At 46.6% G+C, this 27,202-nt stretch overlaps 1 protein-coding gene and 1 long non-coding RNA gene across 2 annotated transcripts in view; both read left to right on the forward strand.

Moving 5' to 3' along the window:
• The window catches only part of LOC138288178 (uncharacterized), a 77,305-nt gene extending 58,827 nt beyond the window's left edge, over window positions 1–18,478 (forward strand). The window contains exon 5 of the mRNA XM_069229502.1: window positions 13,343–18,478. Within this exon, the coding sequence (XP_069085603.1) occupies window positions 13,343–14,718 (1,376 nt within the window). The 3' untranslated portion in view covers window positions 14,719–18,478. The remainder of the gene's footprint in view (window positions 1–13,342) is intronic.
• Window positions 2,317–4,013, forward strand: LOC138288583 (uncharacterized). Its single transcript, XR_011202473.1, has 3 exons — window positions 2,317–2,688; window positions 2,976–3,076; window positions 3,314–4,013. It is a non-coding gene; the product is annotated as an uncharacterized lncRNA (long non-coding RNA).
• Window positions 18,479–27,202: the final 8,724 nt, after the last annotated feature.

Below are 27,202 nucleotides of genomic sequence, written 5' to 3' on the forward strand. Positions count from 1 at the left end.
ATTCCAGTTTGGGCCAAGCCATTTGCAAATCAGTCTTAACTCTGTTCCCCATGGAAACAGTCGAGCCCAAACTGCGAGGCCAGGTCATCCCTGAACCAGAAACAAGCATCCTGGGACCCCTTTCACGGTATCACCCTTCATCAGTCAGGCTAGCTTAAATCTGGTGGCATAGCAAGCACGAGACCCACGTCTGGCCATACCCTTCCCACTTGGGGCAACAAACGCAAAAACAACAGATGATGGACGGTATGCAGAACAAATCAAACATTCACCCCCAGTCACAGATCTGGCTTTAATCCATCAGTTTTTTTTGCTTGCCATGCCATTCCAGTTTGAACCCAGCCATATGCAAATCAGCCTTGACCCTTTTCCCGATGGGGAACCCTCTCATAGGTTACCATGGGGGCTGCCTTTGAATATGATTAGAGTCTAGATTCCCTTTGGGAGCAGATAGACATGTGGAGTTTTGGGTCTCTGAGCTCACAAATTAAAAATAGATATTTTAGTAAAATTGATTTTAAGATTGTGTGTTTGAAAGTGAGCATTTTCTTCCTTAAACCATTTCTGTGACTCGTTTTTCACTGTTGCAAGGCCTATTCCTCTCATAGGTTAACATGGTGGCTGCCTTTGAATATGATTAAAGTGTAGATTCCCTTTCCCATCTGTGCTCGGAGGGAGTGGAGGAGTGGTCACTCACACCTGAAAGGGCTGTGCCTGCCCTCACACAATGCAGTCTCCAACCCCCTGGTTTGTGTCTGGGGCCTGGCCTGGGCAAGGCAGGATTTCACAAACAAGAGAGACTTTTCTTTGAAGTAATCCTACTTCAAAAGGCAAAATGGGCATAAGAAGGGCACCCAAAACCACAGACTTTAGAACACTTCTGGAAACCTCTGCCTGGAGAAGAGCTGAAGAGCTGAGGAAGAAGAGCTGCCCTGCCTGTGACTGTGCTTTGTGGAGCTATTGCTGCTTCTGCCTGTGCAAGAGGACAAAGACTGGACTTTGTGTGCCTTCCTGCTTGTGAAGAACTCTCCAAGGGCTTGAACTAGAGCTTTCCTCCTGTTGTTGAAGTCTCAGGGACAGCAAAGACTTCTCTCTGCCAGCACCTGGAGCCTCTGCTGAGACTCCTACCCTGCCAAGTGGTGCCCTTCCAGTTCCTGGGACCCTGAAAGGAGAAGCTGGCAGAACAAGAGTAAGAAATCCACGCAAAGACCGCCGTGCGGGGAAGAGATCAACGCAACTCCCAGACGCAGCTGAAAAATCATCGCTCACGGCTGGAGAAACGATGTGCAGCATCGGTAATGAAGGCTGGTGAGATCACAACCCACGCTGTCTGGTGTTCGAATCATCGTGCTGCAGGATTTCCAATGCAAACATCGCTGGGCGTGTAAAAACGATGCATGGCCTGCCCAGATCCGAGAGTGCTGTTCGGATCGATGCAACGGCCTCCTGTGGAGAAGAAATGATGCACGCTGACCAGACTGAAGGATAAACGACGCACGGTCTCGCTCATAAGCCCCTTTTGACGCACACTTGCCCGTGGGGGTTATTTTTGACGCGCCCAGGTACATTTCCATGCTAACAGCGTTAGCGTTGTTTTTAAAATCACATGAAGACTCTTTTTTTGTTTTTTAATTTATAACTTGACTTGTGTATGGTGGATTTTTTGTCGTTTTGGTCTTGTTTTGTTTAGATAAATATTTTCTATTTTTCTAAACCTGTGTTGTGTTGTAGTGTTTTCATTAAGGTACTGTGTGTGTTGGTACAAATACTTTATGCCTAGCACTCTGAAGTTAAGCCTACTGCTCGTGCCAAGCTACCAAAAGGGTGAGGGGGGGTTAGCTGAGGGAGATTCTCTTTTACCCTGACCAGAGTGAGGGTCCTTGCTTGGACAGGGGGTAACCTGACTGCCAACCAAAGACCCCATTTCTAACACCACCCATTGTACAAGTCATGTCAGTGCTGCATTCCTGGCCATAGGATCCTTTCAAAATACAGTAGCCCTAACTGCAGAGACGTCTAAGCCTGTGTTCAGTCTGGTTTTGAAGGCTGTACTGTCTGTATTGTTTAAACACTTGGACAGGTACATCTGATTTCCACAACGTGAAGATTTAGCCTACATGAAGGTTCCCCGGGTCATTCCATAATGCCTTCCTCATGCAGAAAAGCAATATCCCACTGCTTAGGACACAACAATACACATAGAGGGCCTGGCAGGTTGGTAAGACATATATGTAATGTGTGTCTGTAACTTTTTTATGTGTTTAATGTGTGGATGTCCATTACTTATGCCTTTCTAAACTCTTCTTTACAGGGGACTCAGGTTACCCAAGCCATCCCTGGTTGTTGACACCAGTGAGGTACCAAACCATGCCAGGGAAAGTCTGCTTCATTGATGCCCACGGAAGGACAAGGAGTGTCCTGGAGCGCGTTTTTGGGCTCTTGAAGGCAAGATTCCGTAGCATCAATAAGTCTGGTGGAGCCCGCCTCTACTCACCCTCTAAAGTGTGTCCAATCATTGTTGCCTGATGCATGCTCCACAACCTTGCCCTGAGACGTCAAAGCCCATTTATACCGGATGAGGGGGAGCCAGCAGTTCCAGTGGGTGAGAATGTAGATTTGCCAAATGAGGATGAGTATGATGAGAATGAAGCTGGAGATATCATCAGTCAGTACGTCACCTGACTTTAGGTATGTCATGTCTTGTAATTTCAGTAACTCAGTAGGGTATTGGTTGGGTTAGGAATGCTTGATAAGGGTCTTAGTATGACCATCAGACGGGTCATAGGTAGCTTCAAAGCCCATAACTCAGATGTGCATGCAGAATATTACATGGAGTATTGTGCAGGTTTTTGATCACCATAGTCCAAGTTTATCACAATGCACAGTCAGAGTTACCGTTGTATAAAGGACATGGCTGTAGAATGTTTTAGTTTAAATGCTGCCTATACCTTTTGTTTGAAATTTATATTTTGCAGATTACTTCACAAATTACTTCACTCATTTGGCAATATCAAACAGAGTCACAGGCAGGTGGGATTTGCAGACCGACAAGTGAGGTGAACATGGATTGAACCAGGTACTGTCAGGCATGAGATTTGTGGTGTGTGACTTCTATGCCCAGGCTGTCAGGACATTGGGATGGTGGTCACCTATTCCACACTATAGACCTGTTTGGCATGGGAGGTTGGTTCAGTGGTGCCATATGTGTGTTCATTTGTCTCTTACACGTCATCCTGTGCTATCTGTGCCCTCAATGGTTTTTATTGGTAATAACTAACTTGTATGTTGTTTTCACTGTGTTTCCTCATTGCAGGCCACTGTACATGAGAATCAAGACTGACATAGGTGAGTGGCATGCCTACTGATACCTGACCATAGTAGATTGAAGGTTCCATGACTGGGGGCATTTGTACTGACCTCTGTCTGTATCATAGGGTATGGTCGTTTGGGAGCTATGGTAAGGGTATGTGATAAGGCTTTAGCTGATGATACATTAAACCAATCTGTTTGCCTATTTGGATAGTGAAAGACTGACATGTTCTTAACTTCAGTATTGAGTGGGGTAGTAGTTATTGACACCTATGCCGAAACACTGAAGTGAGCATCAGTACTTCACTGTGTGACCATTGGCTTCCTCCCAACTTATATGTGGGAAAGTTCGATGAAAGTGATTAGAGTTTTGTCTATCATAATTATGCAATGCAAAATCTACCCTGGTTAAGCAGTACATGTGAGATGGAACAATACTAATGTCTAACATTTGTGAGACCCTTCTTTGTGCAGGAGGTATTTTAGAAGACAGTTAAATATAGTTGATAAATGACTCTCACACATGATCTGTGGTTAAATAGTATTTATTAAGGAGTGCACAGCAAAATTGGTGAATTGGATCAACTATAACACAAAGGAGACAGTGAAGGGTTCAGTCATGGTGGATGAAATCATCAGGGTAGCTGCTACTGTAGTGAATCCTAGTTCGTTTTAATGGGACAACAGGAGTTAGCTTAGCCTCTGGCTTGCAGACTCGTGCCCCCGTCACTTAGTGACTTTTAACCTACTTAGCTTGCTCTGTCTTAGCCCATTTAATTATTTATTTATTCTAAGATGGCTGCCTTGTTTATAGATAGGCCACTTGTTATGGGTAACATTATCAGTGTCACCGCGCCAAGGCGTCAAGATCAAGCACCAAAGACAAACAAACAGTAGGTGTTCACACTTAGGGATTTTCCCTCCCTATACTTTCGAGGGATTGTTTATATTAATTGCCGTCCCAAGCATGTCTGTTATCTATTGTTTAGGAACACACCTACGTCAGGGGTCCTTGTAGATCTGTATAAATACATCACACTTTAGGCAGATAATCAGAGGGATTCCGACCATCGCTTATACCGATGCTACAGTTGTCTTGACCCTGACCCAGTCTTCGTGTCCCTGCGGAGTCTGAAATAGAGACCTCATTATAAGGTAACGAGGATTGGGGGCTCCTCTCATGGATATGGCATTGGCAGATTAGGTTTAACAAACCCAGCTCTCCTTTAGGTAGGAGGTTAGGCCTTTCACATTAGGGTATTAGGGTATATTACATCTCACATATCTTTTCTACGTATTGCAAGATGGTGGGGGTCTTTGTAATAATGACTCTCGTCTTCACAATTCTGTTTCTTGCATTATTCATTATCCTAATCATTGCAGCCCATGCAACTTATCGCAAATTGCAGTTATGTTAAATAAAAACTATTGAAACTTTACTGCATCTTTGTCATTGCCTGTGTTTGTATGAGACATAATATATCTGTGAGAAAAGGGTAATCTCCGTTTAACCACTACACTCCCTGAGATATCTTATTCTCGAGTCCATGCGTAACGGCTGCCATAAATCACCTTTTACTATTGTGTTTCTGGTGAAGTGCTGCTAGTGAGCCGGTAAGGTTGGGACAACAGTTGCGACTTGTTGTAGGAAAGACGTAGTCGCCTACAAACAAAAATACTGTCATCCTTAAACCAGCAGTCTTGCTCAAAGCAAGAGTCCAAACTACGACACTACAACATTTGGAGACAAACGCCCAGTGTCCTTGTACCATAGGAAAATGGAGATAGGTTTAAGAAAAGTCAACAGGGTGTATCTGTGACACACAAGGGGAACCAGTCAGTAGAGGTTTACTTCCTGGCAGTGGTTTTGGTCTTGGCACCTGCTCCGCCTGGATGTCTGGGAGGACGCCCACGTTTGTGGGGGGTTCGTCAGCTACAGAGGCAGGGGTGTCTGAGGCATGTCCTTCCCACGGCAGGCCCTCCATTCCTCTAGCAGCCACAGATGTAGAAGGGGCTGAGGTCTCATTTCTAGTGGAAGGGGCCAGTTGTTGGGTACAAAACCTACTCCGGGTGGTATTCATGTCTCAAAGCACTCCTTCAATGGAAGCCAAGTGGGCATTTCGGGCCTCCCATTTCTGCATGAATTCCTAGTGGTTGTCCCTCTGCAGCTGCTTGATCTCCCCCATCATGGTAAGTACCTGGCCCATCCCGCCTTGGGTTTGATCGTAAGCTCCCAAAACTTGTGAGATGGTGTCCTGGCCAGTTGTATCCCTAAGTTCTTCCATCCTCTGGCCTACGCCATCCCACCCACGCACCCTACCCCCACGTGCTTGTGCCCTTGGCACAGTTTGGCCACTCCCACTGGTGCCAGACCCATCATTGTCTGGGTTTACAACAGGAGAATCAGATACCTGTACTGGGGGGCACAAGATGGTAGACACTGTCCTTGGAACACAGGTTTGGGGGCGAATGGTTGCCTGTGATGTTGACACAATAGGGCTGGGAGGAGTCTATGTAGGCAGGGTGAGGCTCACAGTTATTGACTGACCAGGTGTCCCAGATGGGCCAGCTTCGTCCTCAATGTCCACACATCAGTGGTGTTTTCCTCACTGAGGGCTTCATCCAGAGGGGAAGTGTCCGTCTCTTGTGTCCGTTCCATGGGGACACTGGTTAGGTTACCTGTAGGAGAAGTGAAACACACAGTTATTGAAAGTAATGGAACAAGTGATATCAAACTTTGACCGGTAGACATTCTATGTGACATGCACACAAAGCCTTTACTTGATCCCCTGATATGACAATGCCACCTACTTCCAAATCTGGGTTCAAGCTATGTGGGCAAAAAAGAGATTTCCAATTGCATATACCTTGCTACATGATGTTGGACTATCTTGGTGGTTAGATGACTGTTCATTGACTCATATATTGTCGGTTTGTTGACTGTACATTTTAAAGTGATCTCCAGTTAGGTGTATAGCATTATTGAGTCAACTCACAGCTGCATAATGTACTATGGAAGCAGAGCCGGCCAACAGTATAGTAGTAACTATTATACCTGGGCTTCTGTATGAATGTACTGCAAGTACATCCAGTTTCCTATATTGGTGTCCCCTCCCAGGTCAGTACATAACATTGTTTAGATGGTGATTTAAAGGCCAGTTTAGTGGAGAACACAGTTGTAGCTGTGTGTTGCTTGTAATAGTACTGGCAGATGTGAGCATGCAGGACATTGCAGTTGTTGTACTGTGACTTACCCGACTCAACTCCCCCAGGTATTCCTTTCAAGCCCTCAGGATGCAGGATGTCCAAGGCCTTCTCCTCCCATGATGTGAAATTAGGGGAAGGAGGTGGGGGCCCACCGCCAGTCTTGAGGACTGCCAGCTGGATCCTGAGGACCATGGAATGGACCGTCCCCCGAGGTTGTTCCACCTCTTCGTGATGTCCTCCCTGGTGCATGGATAGGTGCCTACAGCATTCACCTTGTCAAAGATTCTTTTTTACATCTCCATTTTCCTGACGAAAGATGGTTGCTGGACTGGAGCTCCAAATAGGTGTGGCTCTAATCTGATTATTTCATCGACCATGACCCTTAATTCATCATCTGTGAAACGGGGATGTTTTTGTGGGGTCTTGGTAGTGGTGGATGTGGCGGTGAGGAAGGATAAGAAAATATGAAATTTGGTGATGAGGTGTGGGTGCCGGGCTGTGAGTGGTTGAGCGGTGGTGTATTTTATGTGGGGTAGTAATGTATGTGTGGGGTGTGTTGTGCAGGTGTGGGATGAGTGCTCTGTGATGAGTGCAGGGGAGCCTAATCTATAAATGATGATTATTTTTTGTATGGCCTCTATAGAGTTGGGATAGTCCTTGTAGATGCAAAGGATTGTGGGGTGTGAAGGGGTGTGTTTTCTAGTGCAGTGTGTAGGTATGTGTGTCAGGTGTGGGCTTTTCAAATTATCCAATGTGGTGTGGAGTTTGTAGGTGTGTGGATGTGTGTCAAGTGTGGGCTTTTCAAATTATCCAATGTGGTATGTTGTATTACTGTGGTGACCGCTGACCACCGCACTTCGTACCACCATTGGTTTTCTGCCATGGAAGAACTGCCATCATGACTTGTGGGTTGTAATTGGATCAGAGGTTTTTTGGCAGGCTGGCGGTGCTGGTGGTGGGACCACCTCTTTCCCACCCTTCAGTGTCCTGGCAGTTTCGTGATTTTGGCGGACTTCGTTGTATGAGTCATAATACAGCGGTCGTATTACCTCCAACATGCAACAAGGCCCTTTATATTTTGTATACATTTTGCCTTTTTTATAAATTTTAATAGATATTATTATTAGTATTTCAAAACATTTGTAAAACAAAAATTTATTAAGTTACTTATTCTTTTTTATATTTGTTTCTATATTTAAATTTAGATTCTTTTTATTTATTGCATTAAAAAAAAAAGTCAATACAAATATCTATCTATCTGTCTATCTATCTATCTATTTATCTATCGATCTATAAACTGTAGAAAATAGAAAGACGTCCGTTTTGTACCCTAGGCCCTGGGGACCACCACCTCCCCTAGGCTATTTTCATGGGAAGGGGCGCACAGCCCCCCTTGAGGAGCCACTGATGACCCTGGGGACTGCCAACCCCAAGGCCGGGTCCTGGTTGTCCTAGGGTGCCCACCGGGACATAGCTGTTTGCTGTGGCTTGGTGGCAGCTTTGACAGCTACCACCAAGCCACAACAAACACTCTGCTCTGATGAAGGGAGAGCTGGCAGTCAGCTTTCCCTTCACCAGAGCGGAGATTTCCTCTGTCTGCCTACCCGCAAAAATGTTCTCACAGATGAAAACAAAATAATTAGGCCTGGCCCCAGGGGATGGGGTCCCCAGGGCAATGATCGGCCTAGGGAGGGTGGCTGCACAGCCTCCCTAACCTCTAAAAAACAAATTAGACTATGCCTGGGAGGATGGGGTCCCTGGGGATGAGTTCAGCCTGGGGAGGGGGGTTGCATGGCCTGAAGGGTGCACCAGCACCCACGCAATGCTCACTGTCTGCACAGTAGACAGTGAGCATTGCAAGGGTTCTGGGCAGGGGGACTCCTGCAGTGCCCATGCCAAGTGCCGGGGGCCACGTGGTCCATCTCCCCTGGTTGATTTTTGGGACCAGGGACCCCATTCCCCGGAGCCCGGCATTAATATGATTATTTTATGGAGTGGGGGGGCTGCGTGGCCCCAATCCCTGGGCCAATCGTGGCCCTGCAGACCCCATTGACTGGGGCCCAGCCTAAATATTTACATTTTTTGGGACAGGGGCCTCGTGGCTCCCCTCCTTGGGGGAATCTTGACCATGGTGACCCTATACCCTTGGGCCCAGCCTAAACATTTTCTTTTTTTGCGGGGGCATGGGGCGTACATTCTCCCACCCCAGACCGATCTCAGCCCTGGGGACTTCTACCCCTGGGGCCTTGCCATGTCACTTGGGTGCTCCCCAGGGCACCCAGTTACTACTGTTGAAGGCTGCAGGGGGAGCCTGAAGGCCGTCGTGGTCCCAACTGGATCCCCGCCTCCTGCGGGAGCCAACAATGCTGTAACAGAGAGGGAGCTGCTAAATATGCAGCTCCCTGTCTGCGAGAGCAATTGTTGCCTCTGTTTCCCTCTGTTTCTCTGCAGGCAGGGAAACAGAGGAAACCTCTGCTTCCAGCTAGTGAAAGCCTGGGACATAGCTTGAGCCGGCCCTCGGGGGTGGTGGTTCCCAGGGCCAACATTGGCTCCTCAAGGGTGCAGCGAGCCCCCTCCAACTTATACAGCCGAGGGGAGGAGGCAGTCCCAGTGGCTGCAGGGGGGAAAGAAGCCCCTCTACATATCATTTCAAATTGAGCCCCGGGGAGGTGGCAGTACCGGAGCTGCAGGGGGGACCAGGCTGCACCCCTGCATTTCATTACAAACTGTGCCATGGATGTGTTGGTTCCCGGGGCCAAGGGGGCATGGCAGTCCACCCCACATTTACTTAGATGATAGCCCTTGGGAGGTGGTGATCCCTGGGGCTGCAGGAGTCCGGGCACCCCCCCGCATTTATTAGATGATAGCACCAGGAAGTTGGCAGCCCCCAGGGCTGTAGGTAGCCGGGTGGAGCCCAGCATTTACTTAGATGATAGCCTCAGGAAAGTGGTGGTCCTTGGGATGTGGGGGCCAGGTGCCCCCTCCACATTCAAAATGTCAATGCCCCCCAGGACCTTGTCCACTCGGGGCTGCATTTACGCATTGGAGCCCACGCTTGTTGTTTTAAAGGAATTTTCAGTGGATCCGCAGGTCTGCCGCAACTCCTGCAAAATATTTTTTTTTAATGCTTTTTTGCTCTGGGGGTGTCCTCTGGATCCCTAGCACCAGAGCTAAGGGGCCAGGGTGTCCTTACCCTGGCCCCTTTTCTTTTTTTAATCTTTTGGCATGGCTGCCTACATTGGCACCCAATCAGATTTTGAGTCCCTATGTATACAAATTTGTTTTTTCTTTAATTTCTCAAAACCTACTGAATGGATTTACACCAAATAACAAAAAGGGCGCTTTCTGGATCATGAGCTACCTTTCTGCCAAATTTGGTGTAATTCCTTCCAGTGGTTCGGGTGCTATTCCTGTTCAAAATCCCTATGGAAAAATGCATGAGGAAACAGCAGACAGATGCTGAACTGGGCATCATATTTTTAAAAAAAATTTGGGGAAGATTCATCAAATGGTGCCAAAGTTATTAGCAAAACAAAAAATGCTGTTTCTATAGAATCAATGTCCTAAATATACCTACCTAATGGTGACTGTGGAGCGCTGAACACTGTCAAATATTCACCCCTTGTCCAGTCTGGTACTAAATACATCACTTTTTTCCCATACAACTCCATTTCAGTTTGGACCAAGCCATATACAAATCAGTCTTGACCCTGCTGCTCATGTGAACAGTCCAACCTGAACTGCCAGGCCAGGTCCTCCCTGGACCAGAAAACAATCATCCTGGGACTAGTGTAAGGAAGTAAGCAGGCACATTGTTTTTATTCATGGCAAGGGCAGAAAGTGCACTGTTGTTGGTTTGCAGAAAATAAATGGTGAGAGAATGGTGAGAACTAACCAGTTTGTAATAGGACTGGATCCGGGGCACTGTCAGTGGTGAATAGGAAAGAACCAGGAGCGGCTGGTTACCTAGAGCTTTGGAGTACCACTCATCCATGTTTCTGTATCATAAACTAATTTTCTAATTACATTATAATCTCATAAAAGCAATTAAAAGTTAGTAAATCCTGGCTGGCTGCCACTTTTCTGAACCCGCGCTTGAGCAAGGGTCAAGCAGCCATTCACTTTTTCAATGCTACATGTGCTAGTACCTTCATCCAGCCAAGGCCTGAAATTCTTCAGGGCCTCCATGCCATTTTCCTATATGGCACACAGCAAGCATCACTTTTTAATGTGGTCCCGGGTGCTGTAGCCTTCAGCCTTATTGCCTGGGGTTACCTATCAATCAAGTGATTGCTCCTGGGGCTGCTTATCTATGGGGTGGGCCAGTCTATCACCAAGCGATCTGGCATCATCAGAGCCAAGAGGTCTGATGACTTTGTGACGTGTGGTTACATGCAGTAAAATGGATACACTGCTTTCGCTATGCAGGTACGGTGTGTCTGTTTAAACCTGATTTCACTTTCCCCTTGTTGCCGCTGTGCCTCACAGAAGGTCAGAGCAGCAGAGAGGACATAGCCAGGGCTGAGAAATGAACACTAAATTGGAGAACTGGTCCTGCAAAAGAAGAATGCCTGTGCCTCACCTCTGATTACAGTTAGGTCGGGCTCCAAGGGCCCTCTGTTGCCTCCTGCAGCCAATCCGCCTCAGTCCCCAGTTTGTCCTACTTCAGAACATTCCTGCCTAAACAAACCATGCCAGAATAAGCCCTTTCATGATGTTTCATCTCGTTCATTTTACAACCCAATCTTCTCACAGTTCATGTCACTGGGTCCTTAAAATGTGTGGCCAGGTGTTCATCCAATACCTCTCCCCTCTACAGAGCAATGGTCACGTGTGAGAATGAGAAAAAAAGATTGTGATAGTGAGTGGGAGTAAGAGTCAGTATGAGTGACTGAGAACACGTTTAAGGCAGTGTGAAGGAGTTATGGGTAAGGAGCTGTGAGTGAAAATGAATGAGTGTAAGTGAGAATAAGAATGAGTGAATGTAGGTGAGCATGAGTGAGTGAGAGTGTGCACATAAGAGTGTTACGCTTGTAAGTCTGCCATACAAGAACCACTCCTTCCTCACCCTGAACCTTTCGAGAAGGAAATTGATTCACTGGCTGGAATTGTGGGCAAGTATCACGTCCCATCAATGACAAAGATCACCAGCCACCCCTGAACGTAGCAGATGCTCATTGGATATTATAGGAAGGGAATAACTGTGTAACCAGTTGGTGTGGGACAGCATTGCCACCCCACTGATGATAATGAGTGGCTTGCCCTTCTGTGAGAGGTGCTTTTGTGAGGAGTCAGCAGATCTGAGACTGGATCAGGTGAGTGTTTAGCGACTAAAGAATGGAAACAGGTGAGTTGTTAGTGGCTATGGGAGGTGTGCAGGTGGGCAGGGGCTGACACTAAGCATGCAAAGAGAATACTGCTATGTCAGTATTCATGGGACTAAGCACGTCCTTATTTTGTTCATTGTTTGTCATCATAGAAACACCAGGATATGTTTTGTTTCTCCAAATGAAAACTTTCAGTGAGTGATTTGTAAATTATAATGTAAAGGGGCACTTAATGTGAAGACCTTTTCCCCAGGCTTTAGTCTGTCCAAGGTAATGTTAACAGAATTCATGCTTTCAATATGATAGTTATACCTTTATCAAGTCAAGAAGATGTGATAATCATCACTAAATGCATTTTGTTATTAGGGTCTTCAAGGTCTGCCCAGTATTAGATGGTGGGAAACTGAGCTATAAGGTCCATGATTTGTGTGGCGTGGTGCCCGAATAATATTCTCAGAATATTGTATGACGTAAATATTGGTCCGAAACATTGTCTGCAATTAAATCGCCATATTGGAATGAAGAACAGAAACTTTACACCGAAGATGTTTTAGATAGTATTTTTGAATACAATACTCTGCCATAAAACCCTTTTTGTATTCATTTGTGATAGGTCTGACATGAAGAGGCAAGGAACCTGCACTTCTTACATGAAAATGTGTCCCTTGCATTTGATTTAGGCAATTAAGCTATTTTGTAAAGCACTCTAGACCTCAAGAGGTAGTCTTGCAGCATTTTGAGTTGGGAACAAATATGGAGAGAATAGATTACACATCTTGTTATAGAGAGACAGCCAATCTGCAAGTGAAGCCTTAAATAATTCAGTGATGCTTTTAGGGACCTGGAATGTTAAAGACAGTGATCAATTTTAGATGACTGACTGGCAGAAAAATTAAATCGAGTCACAGTGGACCTGTGGTAAGTCAAAGGGAAACAATATCACTCATAGACTAGTTTGAAGACATATGTTTTTAGGGACTTTCTGAATGTAAGAAGGTTGTTTTCTAGTCTGTGGGGCATAGGCAGAGAGTGTACAGGGATGATGTAGAAGCATGTTTTTAGAGACTTTCTGAAATTAAGAGTTATTTCTGAAGTCTAAGATAGAGAGTCCGTTAGGCAGAAACTTTGCTGATTAAGGCGGCTGTCTCCAAAATGATTGCAGCGAGCATGCAACATGAGAAGTATATTGGTTTGGTCTTTGAATTAATAATAATCTTTAATGGGGAATGCACATCAAAAAACGTACAATCACTGGCCAGCCAAAAGACAATCATTAGTGATATAAGATTTCTCATTGAAACTCTGTGACATGGGTCACAATACACTACTATCAAAAATTGGCAGTGACAAGTAAAATCTATTTTACCACTGGCCATTATTTGCTGATAGACCATAATCAATATTAGAACTGTGCATGCTGTATCACATTCCTGCTAAGATGCACAATTTAGAACATGTTTTTCGGAAGCATTTGTCTCACCAGTATGTTTTCTTTACAGAAAATGCTCACAAACTGGAGAACAATCAAACTATCTTCCGAACTGCTAAACTAGGTGAGACATGGAACGATCGAATGAAGGAGCTAGTTACTGGTCTTGTTGGACTTATTAATGTGGAGGGCATCCCCGTGGGGAAGTTTATCAGTGTGCTCATAAGCTTCTTCTGGCCAAGCTCTGCTGTTAATATATGGGATCTTGTTAAAGATCAAGTTGAATACATGATTGACCAGAAGATCCTTGCTGCAGAGGTAAACCAGATGCAAAATAGCCTTGATGGCTTACGCCGAACCATGCAACAGTATGTAGAGGCAAAAAACAACGAGAAAGGGGCACTCATGGGCGCCATCGTTGCTTCTTGTAATGATCTTCACAGCCGACTTGTGCACTCCAATAACGCAGTTCATTTGATTCCCCTGACCGTGACATTGTCTTACATGCATCTGGCTAATCTTAAGGAAAGATTGATGCATGGCAAAGAAATCTATGATGAAGATAACACAGTAGTCTGGAAGAAAGACTTGAAGGAAGAGATTGAAACTTATCAGAAAGATTTTGAGGAACTCTATGGCAAATGGCAAAAGTGGCGAAGCGACAGCATTACTGTGACCTTGGATGAGTACAAGTCCCCAACAACCATACCACCCTTTTTCTTCTACGTTTTCACAGGAGATGTATATGACAAAGTCACTGGGAAAAATAGGAACTTTTATACAATGCAGTCTACAGTTGTGTCCAACCCGACTTACTTCAAAGAGATCTGTGACACAGTGAAGACAATGCTGTGGAATAGGGCAAATGGTGCCATGCTTCAAACCTTGGTACCCACCTTCTTCCTTGATAACTTCATGCCTGGGAGCGAGGACATTCCTTCCAAACCACACACTTCCATGCAGAAAGCTTCCTTTGGTCCATTTTCATACAACATTTTAGAAGGTAACTCTGACCGTAGCCGCACTGTTTACTATCCCTCTTCAGACAACTCGAACGAGAATCCTGTCACCCAAGTGAATGTGAGGGAGTGGAATCTGATCGATGGTCTCCGATTCTTCTATAAGGGCACCTGGGGCAGATTTGTCGGAAATCCAAATGGGGGACTGCTTCATGAAATCGACACGAAGGGAAAACTCGTGCACAATATCAAAATAAGTTTCAATAACGGTGGTATGGTGGATATAGAAATTATTCGTAGTGATGGAACATCTTCTGGCAGGCTTGGAAATCGAGGGGGTTGGAGTGTTACCAGAGTTGAAGCTGGAGACATAGATACCTACGGCCTTTACAATGTGAAAATGACCGGCAACAATGGAGTAACTCAAATTGAATTTTTTTACCGCCATTTCACCTGTCGACCTTCTGAAATAAAATTAAATATTTAGTGATTGAGGCCGTGATACAGGGCACATGACAAGACTTTTCACTTTGCCTTATGCCATGTTTATCCTACTGCTCTCTGTCCTTTAACAAAGTTTACATTCTCCTCTTCTTCAATGTGTCTGTCCATTCATCCATTTGTAGCTCTGTACTTAAATCGTCCCACTCATCCATCTGTTCCATTGGTCATTTATCATTCTATGCACCGATCCACCCTCTCTGACTTCATTGGTGGAAGTACGCATTTGCTCTATTAATTCATTGTTTGTCAGTTATGTTCCCTGGCGTAGTTTGCAACAACATTGACTCGTGAACTTGAACTAGCTGCATTCTACCTACTTTCTAATAAACCTAAAGCTGCGTAATGTTAAAGACCAAATGTAGTGTGTTTGTTTTGCTTTTGGATGCTGTTTGTCTTGCTTTTTTAAGCCCCTGAATAGGAGTGCCCAAGAGCCATGTTTAAATGATGATGAAACTCTTTAAAATCGGATGTGAGGAACTGGAATGAATCTGGTGTGATAATTATACTCTGGTCCAGGTTTTCACCTTCAGAATAGGACACACCATGCACCAAAAGCTGCATGTCCTAGTATCTACCGGACATTCTTCCCCAGTAAATATAGGCAGGTTTGATCTGCAAAAATTATTTGGTATGATTTAGACGCATTTGTCATAATTCGGTCCCCTGCACAAGTTTTTATCCAGCAAACTTGTAATCAAGGTCTTAGGGGGTGATTTAAGACCCCCTATTGCCTCATTCCGCCATATTAGTATAATTTTTTTTTTTTACGCTAATGTGGTCCAACGAGGCCTGTTATACTTGACATCCTTGGTGTGGTCTCCCCTAATGTTTTGCCTCTGTTTTCCAGGTTCTTGGTGTGTGCTGGTCTCCGTTTTTGCTGTTTACTATGGGCACTTTACCACTGCTATCCAGTGCTAAAGTGCACGTGCTCCTATGTAAAAATTTATGTCTAATTGGCTTTCCATGATTGACATGTTTGATTTACTAGTTAGTCCCTAGTACTGTGCACCAGAGATGCCCAGGGCCTGTAAATCAAATGCTACTAGTGGGCCTGCAGCACTGGTTGTGCCACCCACATAAGTAGCCCTGTAAGTATGGCTCAGACCTGTCACTGCAGTGTCTGTGTATGCAGTTTTAACTGCCAATTCAATTTGGCAAGCTAAAACCTTTTCTTTTTATACATGTAAGACACCCCTAAGGTAGGCATAGGTAGCCCCATGGGCAGGATGCAGTGTATGTTAAAGGTGGGACATGTACCTATGTGTTTTACATGTCTTGATAGTGAAAAACTGCCAAATTCGGTTTTCACTGTTGCAAGGAATATCTCTCTCATAGGTTAACATGGGGGCTGCCTTTAAATATTATTAAAGAGTAGATTCCCTTGGGGAGCAGATAGACATGTGGAACTTGGGGTCTCTGAACTCACAATTTAAAAAAATACATCTTTTAGTGAAGTTGTTTTTTGGATTGTGTGTTTGAAAATGTCACTTTTAGAAAGTAGACATTTTCTTGCTTAAACCATTCTGTGCCTCTGCTTGTTTGTGGATTCCCTGTCTGGGTCAGTTTGACAGTTGGGCTGTTTGCACATCTCCTCTATACAGTGACACAAAGGGATCTGGGGTGTAGCCTGCATATCCTGATGGGCCATCTGGGCTGAAGGGAGAAGTAGACACTTACATCTGAAATGGCTTTGCCTGCCCTTACACAATGCAGTCTCCAACCCCCTGGTCTGTGTCTGGGGCCTGGCCTGGGCAAGGCAGGATATTGAAAACAACAGAGACTTCTCTTTGAAGTAGGCCTACTTCAAAGGAAGAAAGGGGTATAAGAAGAGCACCCAAAACCCCTGAAAATTAGATCACTTCTGGAATCAAGAGAAACCTCTGCCAAGGAGAAGAGCTGAAGAGCTGAGGAGAAGTGCTGCCCCGGCCTGTAACTGTGCTTTGTTGGGCTATCCTTCAGTTGCTGCTTCTGCCTGTGAAAAGGGGCAATGACTGGACTTTGTTGTGCATTCCTGCCTGAGAAGAATCACCAAGGGCGTGAACTCAGATTGCCTCCTGTTGTTGAAGTCTCAGGGCCATCAAAGACTTCCTCTGTCAGCACCTGGACTCTCTGCTGAGACTCCTGCCCTGCCAAGTGGTGCCCTATCCAATCTCTGGGCCCTTGAGAGGTCAGGCTGGCAGCTAAAAACTGAAAATCCACGCAAAGAGCGGGGAAACTTTAGACGCACCACCCGCCTCGCAGCTGATAAATGATGCGCCACCGGCCTCGCGGCTAAAATCGATGCTACGCAGCTCGAGAAACAACACGCAACACCCGCATCGGCTGCTGTAAATGATGCAAACCCAAACGCAGCGTGGTTTCTCGACACCGTGTAACTGGATTTCAGCACAACGCTGGGCACATAAAAGCAACGCAAAGCCTGCCTGGAGTCGAGGTGCCCATCCAGATCAACACATCCCTCTCTTGCGGGAGAGAAGAAATGACACAGGCAGACCCGACCGAAGAAGGAATGATGCACATTTTTGCTTGTGGGTGAAAAATTGACACATCACTGACCTTTTTCAACGCACACTCGCTCGTGTGGTTTTATTTTGACGCTACCCAGGTACTTTTGTGCGCTAACAGTGTTCTCACTGTTTTCTAAGGATTAAAGGCCAGATGTAGCAAAGGTTTTTACCCATTCTGTGTCTATGGGAACAAGTGTTCCTACATATGGCCCCAAGACTCTTATTCTTTTTAAAATATCTTAACTTGTTTATGTTGGATTTTCTTTTGTCGTTTTGGCTTGTTTTGTTTAGATAAATATTATCTATTTTTCTAAACCTGTGTTGTGTCATTTTGTAGTGTTTTCACTGAGTTACTGTCTACCTGCTCATGCCAGGCTACCAAGAGGGTGAGCGGGGGTTAACTGTGGGTGTTTCTCCCTTACCCTGACTAGAGTGTGGTTCCTTGCTTGGACAGTGGGTAACCTGACTGCCAACCAAAGTCCCAATTTGTAACGAGGCAAAAATCGCCACGCCAGATTTACAAAGTGGCACAATGCATGCATTGCTCTGTAGTGTGGTCATTTTTATGTATTATTTGCGCATTTGCTTCAGGCGTTAGGCCTTTGTGCACTTTGCCCTGGATGTATTTTATTCCTTTGCTTGCAGCATAGAGCCTCTGTGCACTTTGCTCTAAATGCATTTTATTCAGTTTCGTACTGTTATTTTTCAAATAGCCAGTTCTACGGTCTTGTTTTATTTTTTATATCACACTGTTTAGCCTACTTCAGCACTGGAGTTCAATAACACATTCTTGTTCACTCTGTGCTTCAGTCAAGGATACAGTCTGGTACATTGCCGATAGACGTGGTAGAAGTTTAGTCTTTGGATTACTTGCGTAGGGACATTTTGTGATAAAAACACTTCCTTGTCCTAATACACGCAAGAGGGAGATTCCGACCAGGGGAACCACAACTAGACGCTGACTGCCTTGTTGCAGGTGCTGAACCAGATCCCAGGCCTTTGCTCAGGTATGAGGGTTGATGTCTTCCCGGGGAATCTGAAAGGCAAGTTAATAGCTTAACATGCTGTGCTCGAAATATAACTTACTGAGAGAGAATAGAATCTATTAACACAATGATAGCGTTGTTTTTATGTTTCACTCTCATCGTGACTATTTTTAATCCTACTGTGTTGTATGGTTCTGGTTATTGCGGCTCATGCCTTAATATCTAAAATGCAGTCGTATTATTAAAAACAATTTATAAAACTTAAACTGCCTCTGTCATTTGTATATGAGATCATACTGTAAATGAGAGAGCTTGTTGGGACCTGAGTGACCACGACTTCCCTGAGAAGTTCTAAAGATGCCATGCGCTCGGCTGCCCAATCATCCCTCCCCCTTGGGAGAGATGAGGCACTGCTAGTTAGTCGGAGCAAAACCGGATTTAAGGTGACAGAGGTCCTTCCAAGTGGGTAAGACTTAGTGCCCCACAACAGGAACAACCCTGCTACCTAGAAATACCTAAATAGTTGTGGTACATGAACATATCCATAGTGTTCTCCTCGTATCTGTCTCTTGAAACTAAAAGCTTGGTATGAAACATGTCTAACTCAGATTCTGCTCTCGCTAGACACACGCACTGCACACTTAAATAACCATTACCACATTCCGACTACTTGAATTCATACAAGGTGACAATGTCTGGAAACCAGACATCCCTCTCACTGGGGACTTTCTTCGACCCCTTCCCCCAATTTTATTTCCATTCTGTAAGCCTTCAACCACATATTCTCAGTATACTCTCCCTATACTGTCACAAAGCATAAACCTAGATCTTCAGTATGAAAGGCTGTCCTTTCTACTCTCCAGAAGCAGAAAATGGAACTTACCTGGTAAGCAGGCACATAGGTGAGGTCGCCGGCCGGCCGACAGGTGCCTGCGTTCATGCATTGTGATGATCAACAGGGCATGTAAATGTTCTCACACACCTTCCGGGTGTACCCACTCTCACATTGGCATTTGAAGGAGCCGGGGGTATTAATGTAAGTGCCAACATTTTGGCAGATATTGCGTGGGCGGCATTCATCCACATCATTGCAGCAATTCTTGTCCTGGTAACCTGGGGAACAAGTGCAATTGTATCTGCAATTCCAGTTTATACAGTGAGCACCATTGGCACATAGGTCGGATGCGCACGCATCAACCAGGGAGCAGTCTTGTCCTCGGAATCCCTTTGAGTTCTACACACTGCCCGTCAGTATGTCCTAAAGATAGTCAGACTGCATGCACATCCAATAAATACTTCGCCTCTCAATAGAGTATGCACATCAAATGTCACATATGACCAATGTCCCCTCTAATTATTGTTCTTGGTGAGAGGCAAAGCAGTGTCTATGTGCACACTTTTTGAGCTGTCCGAGCACTAGTGAGGTAGAAAGAATCACCAAAGGAGCAAGACTGCTAACTTATAAGGCTGAATAAAAGGCAACACCTTTTTCATTTTTGGATCAAAAGGGCTAAACGGCAAATTTGAAATATTATTATAACTGCGATGGCTAAAATAGGCAATAGATATCTGAAAATGTTCTGGATGGTGTACTGACCCGGTAAAATTGCTTTGTATACTCCTACGTGATTTTTGTTTGGGGCTAAAATTAGGAAACTTAGAAGCCTTCCATAATTCTTCTTTCAAAGATCCACTCTGTCCACATCTTGAGGTCCACATTTAGGATGATTACAAGTGAATCAGTCTTGATGGGGAAGGGACACTTAGTTTGTGTCTGCATCACGGATGTATGGTGAAAAGAGCTCCGATGCTACTCATAGGTGGGTTATGTGGCTAGCCAGGGATGATGACCAGCTCTGCAGGTAAAGCTATTATTCTGGAATTTTAAGCCAAGCGCCCAATACCTATTTCTTACAAGATAGACAGAAATTGTCCCGGATTTAGCAACCTTTTGCACCTTTCTGTGATGGACTGGCTTAAAAGGGATGAACTTGTTCTCAAGTATGGTGAGCTGGATGGCTAGTCATGTGGTATTAGACACTCGGACTGCTGGTTGTGCAGTGCTGGCAGATGGTTGCGTAAACCTATAGTTGCTAGGTAAAGATTTGCCACTTGTGACACAAAGACTTGTGCCCTCAAAACCTGATGCTGCATAAAACCACCACCTGTTTGTGGCTAAACATTCTCCCTTAAATGTAAAACTGGCCCTTAACCACACCTCTTTGTTGCTACGACTGCTTGGTGTATATGTGCAATTGTAGGCATTGTGGCTTTTGTGCCTCCTCCCTCCTTGGAGCTGGAGTTGTTCTTGTGCTTTACACAGGTATCATGAGGAACCCGGGGTGTACATAGGGTCTTTCTGGAGGGCTGGATTAGGTTGTTATCTATTGGAGTGGGTGGCTGCTGATTCACGACTCCAGCAGCCTGTTGTTAGGTCTGTAAAAACAGCAGGGAGTTCATTATTATCCCCCAAATTGTGTGCCATTGAGGGTCCGCCATTAACGGCCGTGTTGTGGCTGACAATTGCTGCAAGAGCTCTATCTGCCTCTGAATCTGAAAGCTCTGCCATAATTTAAAATGATCCATTGCATACCTCATCAGTCATTCTGGCTTGGACCTAATACGTCGCTCCACCCTAGACCCCACTAACTCCATCAATTGACCTGGATGTTCTGGTCCAGTGACATACCTGCTTCCGATTTCGTGTGCTGCCTAAACTGAGTTAAAAGTGTAATCAGCAAGCCATACAACATAAACTTGTCAATGACACACAGGTTAGTTTTCAAAATGGACGAACTCTGTTTGGAGTATATCTCAATTGTGATGACATTAGAGCAGACGCATTTCTGATGTTCTCCGCTGCCTAACTCGCTTTCTCCTATTTGTAGTCTCGTCTATTTTCTTGATTTGAACATTGTACGTGCCCATCCATACATAGTAGAAGAGATTTGCACTGCAAATTCCGCACTTTCCCAGAACCCAACATAGACAAATGAGCAGTATTATCTCTGAGAAAAGTGGTAACCTTCCATACAGGTTGGCATGCGAAGAACTATTGTAGTCAAATACTTTCTGTTCCAAACATGCCTGGCTGGGACCAAAATCAAAATTATTACTGTGGGCTAGTAAACCATGTCCCAGAGAGGCGTTTGCATAGGGCACGTCTTCAACTCAATTACCGGAAGGTGCTCTCAAACGTGATGATCATGGAAAAGAGGTGCAGTGGAGTAATGTAATAGTCTAGGATCAGACAATTTCTTCAAGTGAGAAGCCGGGATTTGAGCCCAGGTTCCCTTCTTTTACCTTGTGTACTTCAGCCTTTGGATAACTATATCCTTTGGCCTGTTTTAGCATCTGTCTTGAGCCTCTCCTGAACTCAGGCTCTTTTTTAAGTCAAAGGATGACCAGGATATCAACATAAAAATATGGTGCGCTGCCTTCACTTTACTTTGTATTTGTTTCTAGAAAACCAACTTCTGATATAGGCTTTATTTGGCAAATAGTAGTTGACTTTGTTTAACATAGGGTTCTAATTTTGTTTCTCGTAGAAATAAATGCAAAACTTGGGCCCTCATTACAATCCTGGCGGTCGGTGTTAAAGCGGCAGTAAGACCGCCAACAGGCCGGCGGAAAAAATTGAATCACGACCGTGGCGGAAACAGCCAACATAGACAGCCACTTTAACACTCCGACCGCCAGGGCGGTACAAACAAACAGCACAGCGGTCACCGCCAACAGACAGGCGGAAGACAATGTACTGCCCACCCTATCGCAACACGGCAATCCGCCACCTTTTCCGTGGCGGAACAAATGCGATCAAAAACACGGTGGAAACAGGACTTGGAAGGGAAAACAGTCACCTCACCACACCCCCGAGGAACCAGGATGCCATGGAGCCAGAACTCCAGATACTTCCTGCGATAATCTTCCTGCTCCTCTATCAGGAGCAGCAAAGACGGCGGCGACGAAGCAATGAGTACTGCACCTACAACACAGGGGAGGTGGGAGGGAAAAGAAAGTGACACACACACGCAACACCCCCACCCACAACACCATACACACAAATACATGCTGCAACATTACAAATACACTCACCCACCCCCTGGAAGAAAGCAAGGACAAAAGGAAATGATTTGAATGATTGTAATCAATAAAAATCCAGTACTCAAAACTCTAAATACAGTATATACAATTATGTACAACAAATACACAAGTCTGGGTAGTGCACCAATTATTGTCCGTGGCCCACTGGGCCCAAAATGCAGGGGCAAGTCCCACACATGACACCAGACTTCAAACAGAGAGAACACTGCAGGGGCATCAGATCGAAATGAAACAGGCACCTCAGGGGGATGGGGAGCACCTTAGCCAGATGAATGCACAACGTCACTGCTCCACGAGGGGGCTCCATGCCCATTGATGTATCCTAGGAAGTGCAAAGCCACAGTCTCTCAAGTCTCTCCAGTGGGTGGTTTGCCCACTGCTTTATCCTGGGGAGTGCAAAGCCACAGTCTCTCAAGTCTCTCCAGTGGGTGGTTTGTCCACTGCTTTATCCTGGGGAGTGCAAAGCCACAGTCTCTCAACTCTTTTCAGTGGGTGGTTTGCCCACTGCTTTATCCTGGGGAGTGCAAAGCCCCAGTCTCTCAACTCTTTTCAGTGGGTGGTTTGCCCACTGCTTTATCCTGGGGAGTGCAAAGCCACAGTCTCTCAAGTGGATGCCTTTCTCCACTGGTTCTGGAGGGGGCTTTGTGCCCAGAGTGCTTCATCCTGCCAAGGACAGAGGTAGTGGATGCCTTTCTCCTTTGGTTCTAGAGGGGGCTTTGTGCCCAGAGTGCTTCATCCTGCCACGGACTGAGGTAGTGGATGTGATTCTCTACTGGTTCTGGAGGGGGCTTTGTGCACAGAGTGCTTCATCCTGCCAAGGACAGAGGTAGTGGATGCCTTTCTCCACTCGTTCTGGAGGGGGCTTTGTACCCAGAGTGCTTCATCCTGCCAAGGACTGAGGTAGTGGATGTGATTCTCCACTGGCTCTGGAGGGGGCTTTGTGCCCAGAGTGCTTCATCCTGCCAAGGGGAGAGGTAGTGGATGCCTTTCTCCACAGGTTCTGGAGGGGGCTTTGTGCCCAGAGTGCTTCATCCTGCCAAGGACTGAGGCAGTGGATGCGATTCTCCACTGGTTCTGAAGGGGGCTTTGTGCCCAGAGTGCTTCATCCTGCCAAGGACTGAGGTAGTGGATGCCTTTGTCCACAGAAAGTAGTGCATCATGGAAGCTGCCCAGGCTCCTGGAACTGACCACCAGCCTCGGACGACTGACCACTGGGGATGGCAGCCATGTCTGCGGTGGTGCCACAGGCTCAGGATGTTGCGTGGGTGCTGGCGGTGCTTGCGGCGGGGTCATTTGCGGCGGTGCTGGTGGCGGCCTCTGTGGCATCGGTGCTGGCGGGGGGCTCTGTGGCAGCGGTGCTTGTGGCGGCCTCTGTGGCACTGGTGCTGGCGGAGGGCTCTGTGGCGGCGATGCTGGCGGTGGCCTCTGTGGCATCGTTGCTGGCGGCGGGCTCTGTGGTGGCGGTGCTGGTGGCGGGCTCAGTGACTGCGGTGCTGGTGGCGGGCTCAGTGACTGCGGTGCTAGTGGCGGGCTCAATGACAGCGGTGCTGGTGGCGGTGCAGGTGGCGGTCTTCTCCGCCGTACAGGTTGGTATCGGCGTGGACTGAAGGTGTGACACTGGTCCAATTGTCGGTGCCACCATGCCCTCTCCTGACCTGCCCTTTATTTTCTGGCCCTTCCCCACCTTGGATGGTGGCGCAGCTGTCTTGCCATCACCCCCTTTTGTTTTCCCTGAGCCCTTGGTGGCAGCTGTTTTCTGCTTCTCCCTCCGGGATGTGGGCAACTTTTTAACTTTTGCAGGTGGCGGAATGTCCTTGCCCTCGCTCCGTGGCACACTGGCAGCCCTGTTGGTTAGCGCACTCCAATAGCCTGCAGTTACTGGCACCACTGTGCCTGGTGATGTGGTGGCTGAGGTGCTGGGTTGGGACCTGGAAAGCCTGGCCCTAGGGGAAGTACGGGGGGAGGTGTAGGGAAGAGGTCAATATTAGCTAGAAAAAGTTTTTAGACACACTGGGACAGGTAGATGGAGGGAGTTTGGGAGTGGAGGAAGAGGCAATGGTTGTAGGAGGTGTACGTTTGCAGAATTTCGGTGAAGGTGCATGGGCTGGAGGCTGTTGTGAGGTGGATGGCTATTGGGTGGGACCATCACAGTCATTCACCCACGTTCCCACCCTTGCCCTGACGCACATACACTCACTGTCCGCTCATGCAGGCCTCAGTCCCCCCCTCTAACTTCCATCCACACCACTCCAAACAGGCATTGCCCACAGCATGCTCACAGTGTACTCACCTGTTTGGAGGACCGTAGAGTAGCGTGTACTGGGGAGGATCCCATCCACTAACTTCTCCAACTCCTCCGAAGTGAAGACAGGGGCCATTTCCCCAGACACATGAGCCATCGTTGCTTCCAGACTGAGGTCACAGCAGCACTTGCAGTGTAGGTCCTCTCCTGTCGAAGGTCAGGTATCAAGTGAGTGAACAGACAGAAAATGGCGGTCACGTCCGCGGCGGTGCGTACCGTCACCGCCGGCGTACATCGTCATTGGCTCATGGGACCCATAGGGTCCACTGTTCACCAATGCAGGACTGCGCCGCGGTCTTCGGCCGCCTACAGCGACGGTGTACAACGCCAGCGCAGTTACCTCATATCCCCTTGTCCGCCCTTACAGGTCAGGCAGCCGCCATTTCAGGGGGTCGCATGGCATTAATAATAATTGCATCACGCCTATCCATGCCTTGCATACACACAGTGACAGACACATTGCGGATTAACAAATGTGTGCAAATAAAATTTTTGAAATACCTCAGTATTGCCTGACTCTCTGATAGCTCTTCTCGTCCTTAGGGCACGTCCGCTGGGGCAGGTGATGAGATGGCGGCATCCTCCGGTGTACAGACCTCTGGTGGACCTGTCGACAATGGAAGAGAGACACGTGATAGTCACCTACAAGCTTGACCGTGCAACAATCCTGGATCTGTGTGCCCAGTTGGAGCCAGACCTGATGTCAGCAATCTGCCATCACACAGGGATCCCCCCTCTATTGCAGTTCCTGTCAGTACTCCATTTCCTGGCAAGTGGGTCTTTTCAAACTACAGTGGCCATTGCATCAGGGATGTCCAAGCCTATGTTCTCAAAAGTGGTGTCCAGAGTGTTGTCTGCCCTGCTAAAACACATGCACAGCTACATCGTGTTCACTCAGGTGGAGGATTTGCCTACAGTGAAAGGTGACTTCTATGCCCTGGGACATATCCCCACATCATTGGTGCCATTGATGGGACACATGTGGCCTTGGTACCCCCTCGCAGGAGTGAACAAGTGTACAGAAACCGGAAGAGCTACCATTCTATGAACGTGCAGATGGTGTGTTTGGCCTACCAGTACATCTCCCATGTGAATGCCAAGTTTCCTGGCTCAGTGCATGACGCTTACATTCTGAGGAATAGCAGCATCCCTTATGTGATGGGGCAACTCCAGAGGCACCGTGTGTGGCTAATAGGTGAGGACAAGGACCCTATGCCCTGTGAATAGTTGTGTGGGTCTTGGGTTGTCCCTAAAGGTTAGTGTGTGTCGAACATTTGTCCCTCGACATTTGCAGGTGACTCTGGTTACCCCAACCTGTCCTGGCTACTGACCCCAGTGAGGACAAGGGAAGAGGAACGCTACAATGAGGCACATGGGCGAACTAGAAGAGTGATTGAAAGGACCTTCGACCTCCTGAAGGCCAGGTTCCGGTGCCTCCACATAACAGGTGGTTCTCTCTACTACTCACCAAAGAAGGTGTGTCAGATAATCGTGGCCTGCTGTATGCTGCACGACCTGGCTTTGCGACAACAGGTGCCTTTTCTGCAGGAGGATGGTCCAGAAGGAGGTCTTGTGGCAGCTGTGGAGCCTGTGGACAGTGAAGAAGAGAAGGCAGAAGAAGAGGATAGCGACAACAGAAACAACATTATCCAGCAATACTTCCAGTGAGACACAGGTAAGAAGATGTCACTGCCTCACACATCTCATATTATTGTTTGAGCTAGCATAATTCTGTCACTCTCACCCACTGTATGGAACCTGACTTGTCGCTTTGCCTTTCGATTTCACAGATGTGGGTCCCACTGTGTGCCCTATGCTATATTTGTCACGACTCACGTGCTGCTTGTGCCTGGAATCTGCAGATCTCGTGGCGTGGATCTTGAGTGTTCGGCTTTGGCCCAAAAAGGGGCGACTCTTTCTGGTAGCCACGGTGCTGTAGGCAATGGAAACGCCAAGAACAGACCGTGACCTTCAGAAAATAGCACCAGAGGGAAAAAAACCCTTCCAAAAAAGGGGAAAAAACCTCCAACAGAATGACTCCTGAAAACAAGAACAAAAGAACAGGAATCAAAAAGAACTGAATTCAAATAGCACAGAATTGGCGAATTCCAGAACCAAAAGGCAAGGAAATCAGGAGCGAAGACACCATCTGAACAGAAAGTGTTGCAGCGCAAAGAAGAGAAGAAAACACCGCCCTTAAATACCAAAAAACAGGAAGTGACCCACAGGAAGAAAAAGGACACCATCTTAGATAGGGAAAAGTAGATAGAACAGAATAGAGTAGAAACCATAGAGACTAGGGAATGAGGAATGCTGGGAAGAAAAAGGTAACCTGGGAAGGGGGAAGGGGGAAAAGACATAAAGGAAAGTGCAGCAAAAACCCAAGAAAGAAGAAAGAAGAAAAAGAAGAAACAAGAACAGGTAAGAGGGGTCAGGAGACCCCAAAAATGCGGAGGGAGAGAGCAGTGCGAGGCCCCATGTAAGGTCTGGGGCCTCGTAAGGTACAGGAAAGGCTCGGGGCGCGCCGCATCTTAGAAACGCGATGCGCGGCCCGAGCCGAACGCCCGG

Source organism: Pleurodeles waltl, chromosome 4_1 (genome assembly GCF_031143425.1).
Source record: "Pleurodeles waltl isolate 20211129_DDA chromosome 4_1, aPleWal1.hap1.20221129, whole genome shotgun sequence".
In the NCBI taxonomy this organism is placed as follows: domain Eukaryota; kingdom Metazoa; phylum Chordata; class Amphibia; order Caudata; family Salamandridae; genus Pleurodeles; species Pleurodeles waltl.